This window comes from Dermacentor variabilis, chromosome 2 (genome assembly GCF_050947875.1).
Source record: "Dermacentor variabilis isolate Ectoservices chromosome 2, ASM5094787v1, whole genome shotgun sequence".
Lineage (NCBI taxonomy): Eukaryota > Metazoa > Arthropoda > Arachnida > Ixodida > Ixodidae > Dermacentor > Dermacentor variabilis.
Window position 1 is genome coordinate 49,135,146 of NC_134569.1, and position 7,631 is coordinate 49,142,776.

General features: G+C 49.2%; 1 protein-coding gene across 1 annotated transcript in view; it reads right to left on the reverse strand.

The window, feature by feature from the left end:
• Positions 1–342: 342 nt before the first annotated feature.
• LOC142570835 (uncharacterized) overlaps positions 343–7,631 on the reverse strand; it is a 27,208-nt gene continuing 19,919 nt past the window's right edge. Inside the window, exons 2-3 of the mRNA XM_075679150.1 lie at positions 3,970–4,505; positions 343–2,029 (exon numbers count right to left, since the gene is read on the reverse strand). Of these exons, the coding sequence (XP_075535265.1) occupies positions 535–2,029; positions 3,970–4,466 (1,992 nt within the window). The 5' untranslated portion in view covers positions 4,467–4,505 and the 3' untranslated portion in view covers positions 343–534. The remainder of the gene's footprint in view (positions 2,030–3,969; positions 4,506–7,631) is intronic.

Consider the following 7,631-nt stretch of genomic DNA (forward strand, 5'->3'; position numbering starts at 1 on the left):
CATCCTTTAGCCCGGTTTATTCTTTCTCTTTCCATCCCATTGCGATAGCAATTATACGGACACTCGAGGCGTATCGAGCAGTCACCGTCGCTGCCGTGTTGTCCTGTGCGCGACTGCGCATGCGCGATACGCAACGACCAGCTGCTGCTGTTTATGCCGATGGAAGACAACCTTGACGGGTGATGATAGCCTCAGGAAACTGGGCACAGGGTCGCTACAAGGGCAAGAGCGCCAAATGGTGATTCCAGAAAAGCTGGCGAATGTGCGCCCTGAAACAATCCACAGAAACGTACATCTGGATCTTGTGTGTTATCCGTAAGGGGAAAGGTGGTGAGAGGGGAGTGGTCTTTATTGTGTTACCACATCGCGGTGCTGTTCATGGTTTCTTGTGGTGAAAGCTATGCTGCAAAATCAAAATATAAATGAATGAAGTTAAGTTTCAAGAACAAATGAATCGAAAAGGAACTGAAGGCACGCACTCGCGAGCAGAGAGGCCGGCGGCCTCCTTTTGCTGCCGGTCACAGCGCGTCACAGTCACTCTGAGATACAGTTTTTCTTCGATGAGCTGATGATGGTTTGGGAAGTTCCGCGGCTGCCCCTGACTGCTACTTTGTGCCGGCCTGCAATTGATCCCAAAAAATAGCGGTAGTCCTTGAAAGCAACGAAAAGGTACAGCCCTTGTAGCCCGACGAGAACGTTCACTACAACGTCTATCTCGGCGAAAGGCAGAAATGTGCCTAAGAAAGCGACCGCCCATGCGGCTCCCATGATGAGCGCGAGGCGGCAGAACAGCGCCATGCGGGCGCGATGCCGTTCGCGCTCACAGTCCGCGCTGGCACCCACTTCTTGTCCCTCTCGAACGCCAGCAGCGTTGGACGCGATGTCACGGATGTAGAACACAGTCTTCAGGTACACAAAGAGGGAGAAGAGCGTGAGCGTTGCCATGGGAACCAAGAAGTACACGACCAAACCCCACAGGGTGCCAATCCAGCAAGCCACGGTTCCATAGCTGGGCGACACCACGGAAGCCGGAGCCAGCCAGTGCACGAGCAGAGCTGCGGCGACAACGAGCAGCGGTAGACACCAGGACAGCGTGGCGTAGAAAGCCAGAGTCCTATTGCGAGCGGAGGAGAGCTTGACGGAAGTGATGTTACTGCAGATGTCATAAGACAGTACGCCAGTCCAGCAGAAGGTCGACAGGAAGCCATAGTGGACGAGCACGGCGATGGCCACGCACGGCACTCCTTGCACGTCGACAAGGCTTGTGAGCAAGTACAGCAGCTGGGTGACCATCAGCGTGACCGATAGACACAGAGTACACTTGGACGAGAAGCTTCGGGACCCTTTGTAAGCGCAGAAGACGACGACCTTGCACGCGAGACAGCATACAGACAGGGACATGCAGAAGACTGTCACGTAGTTGTAGACGTTGTACGTGCTTGGCGGAGCGTCGGCATTGTGGCCGCCAGGGTGAGCAGGTGGTGTTCCATTGGCGACTCTGTTTCCACGACGCAGCATCAGCGGGCCATTTTTATTCGCCATCGGGGCGTCCCTGATGTAGCAGTGGCCGTTGTGTTGGGCGTAACAGGTTGGAGTGCTAACCACGGGCTTGAATAACGCGGCCAGGTTTGGAGGGCGCGCAGCAGCGGGTCTCTTGTGTCCGGCTGGGCGCCTGCGCCCTGCTACGGTGAAGTTGGCCACGTGCCTCGTTGGGCTGCAAGACAGTCGGGACACGTTGGCGCCGTAGCATGTGGCGCAGTATACATTCCGATAGACCGGTGAGTAGGGATCTCCCGCGTCGCTGACGGGTGCGTAGTATGTTTTGCACTTGTCCGAGATGTGTTCGGCGACAGGTTGATCGCACAAGTCGACAGGTTTGTCCGTGACGCACGGTCTCAGGTACAACTTCGGCTCGCCACTCAGAAACTGAGGCAGGGAGACCCGGACAGGTTTCTTCGGTCCGAGAAAACTGGCGTTCCAAAAGGTAGCGTTCGCGACGTCGTTGTTGCAGAGCGCGCAGAAACCATTCCTGGAACGATGGCACAAGATTACGTAGAATTAGATCCAAACTTGATATGTTAAAGCAAAGAATGAGATTAAGTAAGCCTAATAAATTAGAGTGCGCCATAGAAGTGAACTGGCGTTCCGACAGATAACAATATGCTTGTCAAAGTGGCTTGACAATGACAAGTCCCCTTTCCGAAACAGTGAAGTGAAGTCTTACTGAAATACTTTGTTCATTTTATTCACTTATAAGTATACGTTACAGAGCCCCTTACGGGGAATTGTGTTAGGAGTCAGTACAGAAAATATATACATTAGGTTCAAAATACATTAACACCTTAATCAAATCAACGAACGATTACAGTGCCACCAAGAACTTAACAGTATGCACTATAGAAGCAAGGGATCAACAGTAGTCTTTAAAATTGAACATACGCCCTAGAATGAACAAAAATGCAAGCCATAAATCAAAGGAAACTGTGCTACGGAGACTAAAAACAAACCACAAAAGACATCTTTCACGTAAAAAGGAAAAAAAAGAAATCGGCAGCATGGTACACTCCTGCAACACATGAAGGCGAAAGCCTGCTGCACATGTAGTAATGCATTAAGTTATCTGATCCGAGGGGCCAGACTTCTTGCAAGACATAACAAGCTGCAGTGTGAAGTAAGCGTATTGCGCTGTAGGTCGCTTTCCTCAACGACACATACGAGCCCGTAATGCACTATCTAAAGGTTATTTCGTTCTTCATTTCTTTCGCTTTTTTCTCTGTTTGTTCTCTCTTTCCTTTGTTCTTCATTTAGTTCCTTCTTTCGTTCTTTCTTTTTCGTTTGTTCTTTCATATTCAGCCATTGCATCTTTGCTTGCTTGCGGGGGTATGAGCCATTACTGATGATGGTATCTTTTGTACCTCTCGTCAAGTTTTTTTCAACCACTCGACTTCATGATGACATTTTTTTTCTGCGTACCATTCGACTAGATGCCTCTTTTTAAGCCATTTAGGGCTTTGGACTTAAAGGACGGACATGTTGGCAACAGTACTATAGTGCAATGAGCAACAGCAGCAGCAGCAGCAGCAACAACAACAACAACAGGCAAGGGGAATAGGAAATGCGGTAAATCCGAAACATCGCATTTGCCGGAACACAACAGCGCGGTTAGTATCCGGTTATATAATTGCGCAATACCGGCTCCAGTTTGCACCAGCTAATCACGTGAACACCTGTAAGCACCGTGAAAACACCGTGAAGTCAGAGATAGGAAGCGCAGTTTCCTACATGAATCGGCAAAGGATCATTGAAAGTTGAAATGTCCTGGAATGAACCGCCAACTTATAGGGATGGCACCAGCAGTCACTCAAGTGTACCACGAGGACCTGTCAGGTTTTCTCTGATTTATTACTCACTGGCACATAAGCCACAGTGTTGAACTGTTTCATAGAATGAGCCAATTCCGTGTACCATTTACTTGCGTCATTATGCAATTGCGCAATGAAACGATGCTACCTAAATATCCTCGATGTAACAAATATACGCCAGCGCACATCATTATTCTAATAAAGCAAATAGCTTCGTATAAGCGCTCAGCTTTTCGCTTACATTGGCAGTTAGTTCATACACAATTGGTTTTTCTATAGATGTGCAGGGAATGTGCCGAACTGAGCTTCAATAAACCGCAAATAAGGCTGTGGAATCAAGTAGCTCCTTGAAAGACGTAACTAAAAGAACGCTCCGTCACCGCGATGTTGACATCAGTGTCCACTGCTCCTGCGCGAACCAGCGTAGACGGCACGATGGAAGCGCTAATGTGAAAGCTGCGGGAGATATCTCGGGTAGTTTCTGTGATCAATCTTGGCTCCAGGGATTTCTCGCTGCCTACGACAACGGACATCAGAGAAGTGAAGTAGGGAGCTCAGGCTCGAAGACAGCTTGTTCGGAGCAAAGCAGATAGATAACCCGGCTCACCTGTAAGTGACATGATTGATGCTTGTCACCGTAATGTGATAGAAGGTCTCGTTAAACGACTCCGCGCTCTCGCAGGCTTTCCTCACATCGTCGTGCGGCCACGAGGGTGGGCAACCAACTACCATGTAGACGTACTTTAGCAGCCGAGATGACAGTTGAACCGGTACACAGGAAATTTCCGGAAATTCAGGCTCGTCCTCAAGGGAGAACTCCATGTCCCAGCAGCAGTCCCTGTACACTCTGCAGTTCGGCGCGCATGAACAGGTGGCAACGTAGGTCCCGGGCTCGCAGCTAAACAGGTCGTCAGAGCAGCCGTGCATGTCTACCGGACACCGCATGAGTGACTTGAATGCGGCGTCCGGAATGTCCTCGTAGGTTTCTCGGGACACCGTCCAAGGCGAGGTGGCGTTGCAGTCTCCCCCGAAAACTGGACTGGACGTCAAAAGTGTCATTGCCCGCATGCGAAGCAACCATGCCATCAACGGGCCTCGCCTCATCCTTATTCAAGCGCTGTCCTCCACCAGAACTCGTCTCATCTGAAACACAAAACATGGTGAAGTATTAGGTACCAGCGTTTTATGTAAGAAGCGGTGTCTCTTTCATAAATTTCACTTTTCTTAACTGAGGCGTTCAGAAGTGGTGTGAGTAGAGTATTACGTTGATATGACGAATCCGAATCATTTATCAAACCATTTGTATCAAGGCACTGTTTCTGAAGTTACATCTGTTGCCACAAATTCGAATAGAAAGAAAGTTGTTTTAAAGGAAATAAGTTCTTGGCAGCGTATGACAGTCAAGGGACTTATATTGGCATAAGCCCTCAGGATGCTTCAGATGCAAAGCAATAAGCATCGCGAGCCTCGTGAGACTATAACAGATAGCAGTAGTCACGCTCTCCTTACCATCACTTCACCATCGGCTCCACGAATGTTCCATGCTCTTTGCGACACCGAAATTACTTACTGTTGATGAAAAACTTGCACCTCCCATCATTCGTGTAATGCAAAGTCTGCTGAAAACTTCCGCTATAGCTGTCCCTTGGAAATCTCGGCTAAAGCTCACTCAGTAGTGCATGAACTTTCTCAGCTCTACATAGAAACTACGCAGCCCTGCGCGATGTCAGTACCGATCGGCTCCCAACGCTGGGTACCGTCGTTGCTCCAGGCAAGAAATATACACCGAAAAGAGAGAGAACCTTCGAGCAACGAGAAGGTGATGGTCGCCTCTGTGTGACTGATCTCTTTTCAGATGAAAACAACAAAAGCTAATACACAATAATACCGCAGCACTACACGACCGGTGCACCCTTGGCGGCCAGCTTCAAAGATTGCGTTCATTCCAGCGGCTGGCAGGATGTTAAGTCTCTGACCGCCTCTGAGAGCTATTCCACCGGAGGTGCATTATTCGTCCATACGAGGGCTGCTATTAGCACGCCGGTGCTATCTGGTGTTTGTGCAGCCCCACACGTGTTTACTGTTAATGCCTCTTTCCCTCTCTCCTCCATTTGTCCCTCGAAGACCCTTACACACGTGTAAGTATAGCAAACGGTACGCGTGTCGGGTTGGTCGATCTGCCTGCCCTTTCTTTCTATCGCTGCTCTCTCTTTCTCGCTCTCTTTCTCTCCAACTGGCGGGTTTTGTTGACAGTGCATGTGGCCAACCATTGAAATCGGCACAGGGCTTCGAGTCCCTTTGCGGCCGGTGCTTAAGAGGGACAAAAATACGATGCCTCGTGGTTCTCGCACAACGGCCTCGACACGGATATGTGAGAATCGGCCCAGATAACCGCCATTGAGAGGCCGGAAGAGGATCCGGAACGACAAAGCAATCGCTGTGCCTGAGAACGCGCGCTCTAGTATTGCTGATACACGTTCAATCAAATGCAGTCCTGCAGTGCCACTTAAAAAATGAAAAAAAACTTACGCTCCCGCCGCAGTAGCTTAGGGGCTGCGATGTTGCGCTACTGAGCACGAGGTCACGAGTTCGATCCTGGCCCAAGTGTTATAAATCATCTGGAGTCGCCCACTACAGCATGCCTCGTAATCAGATCGTAGCTTTAGTACAGACAACTCCTGAATTTATTCACCTTAAATTCTGTTTAAAGCAGTGCCTTTCTTTGCCTAGCCCACCTCAGTTTCGTCTTCGCCAGTCGGTCAACACTTCGCTGGATATATTTTGTGAATGAATGTGCCAGCGCCGGCTTATAAACAAGCAATGCATGTTGACCAACACTGTAATTCGAGGGAGTGCAACTTTTTTTTCTGCGCCCATCCCACAATATATAGTAACTTAAAACATGTGAGGACATCTAATTTACCGCCATAGATATTTTCGACGTATATTCTAACGCGTACGTTCGTTCCGGATAATCCTAAATCGGAGTTTTCTGAACTCTGCCAGATTTTGCTGACTGTGGTTGCTGCGGCGGCTTTCCTGTACATACCGCACCCACAGGGCACCACTCATGTAACGAATCAACGTAACAGTGCTGTCTGTTCTGCTCCTACAGTTCTGCCGGCGGCCGGCTCTGGTCTTTATGAAATTACGCAATGAAACCACAAGCGGTACCTCACTATCCTCACTGCAACGCCTTCACGCTAATAATGGTTTTATTACGCTCTAAACGCTTTCTTTCCGAGGGTTTGGCATGCGTCTCCACGGTCGGTTTCTCGCCGAGTAATGTAGGCCGATCCTCGAAACAGTGCAATAACAAATTGTGCCGACCGTGAGACGGCGTAATGAAAAGTGCGCCGCTGTCTCGAAGACCGGCATGATTCACGGCCACCTAGCTCACGTGGTGGAAGTCTCTGCTTCTTTGCAGTCTTCCTAGTCATGTACGCAACCGATATATATATATATATATATATATATATATATATATATATATGCACGCGCGCGCGCGTCTGTGTGTGTGTGTGTGTGTGTGTGTGTGTGTGTGTGTGTGTGTGTGTGTGTGTGTGTGTGTGTGTGTGTGTGTGTGTGTGTGTGTGTGTGTGTGTGTGTGTGTGTGTGTGTGTGTGTGTGTGTGTGTGTGTGTGTGTGTGTGTGTGTGTGTGTGTGTGTGTGTGTGTGTGTGTGTGTGTGTGTGGGAACAGTTTTGCAGCATTTACCTAAGCGCTTCACACAGATTCCAACAAGTGCGTCGGATCTGCATAATTTTTGACATGAAATGTCTTGGTAAAATCGGTCCTTTCTAAAAGCACGGGTAACCAAGACATGCTATACTATTATCACCCACGTATTTCCAACCGTACCACCCACGCGTCTTGCTTTGGTATCGTTGCGTATAGACGAAATAGTATACTACCCATTCGTGCGTGCGCAGATGGCGCCGCTGTCGCGCCACGCATGACGCAATCGGAGCTAAACTTAGCCTCGCGCACGGCGTTCAGAGAGACGTATATACCTCGGCAGTACGTTGCTCCATCGGAGTTCGAGAGTTCTCAGTCTGCCATAGTGGGTGTAATTCGTCAAACTTAAACTAAAATTAAATTATGGGGTTTCACATGCCAGAACCACTTTCTCATTATGAGGCACGCCGTAGTGGAGTACTCCGGAAATTTGGACCACCTGAGGTTCTTTAACACGCACCTAAATCTAAGCACACGGGTGTTTTCGCATTTCGCCCCCATCGAAATGCCGCCGCCGTGGCCGCGATTCGAT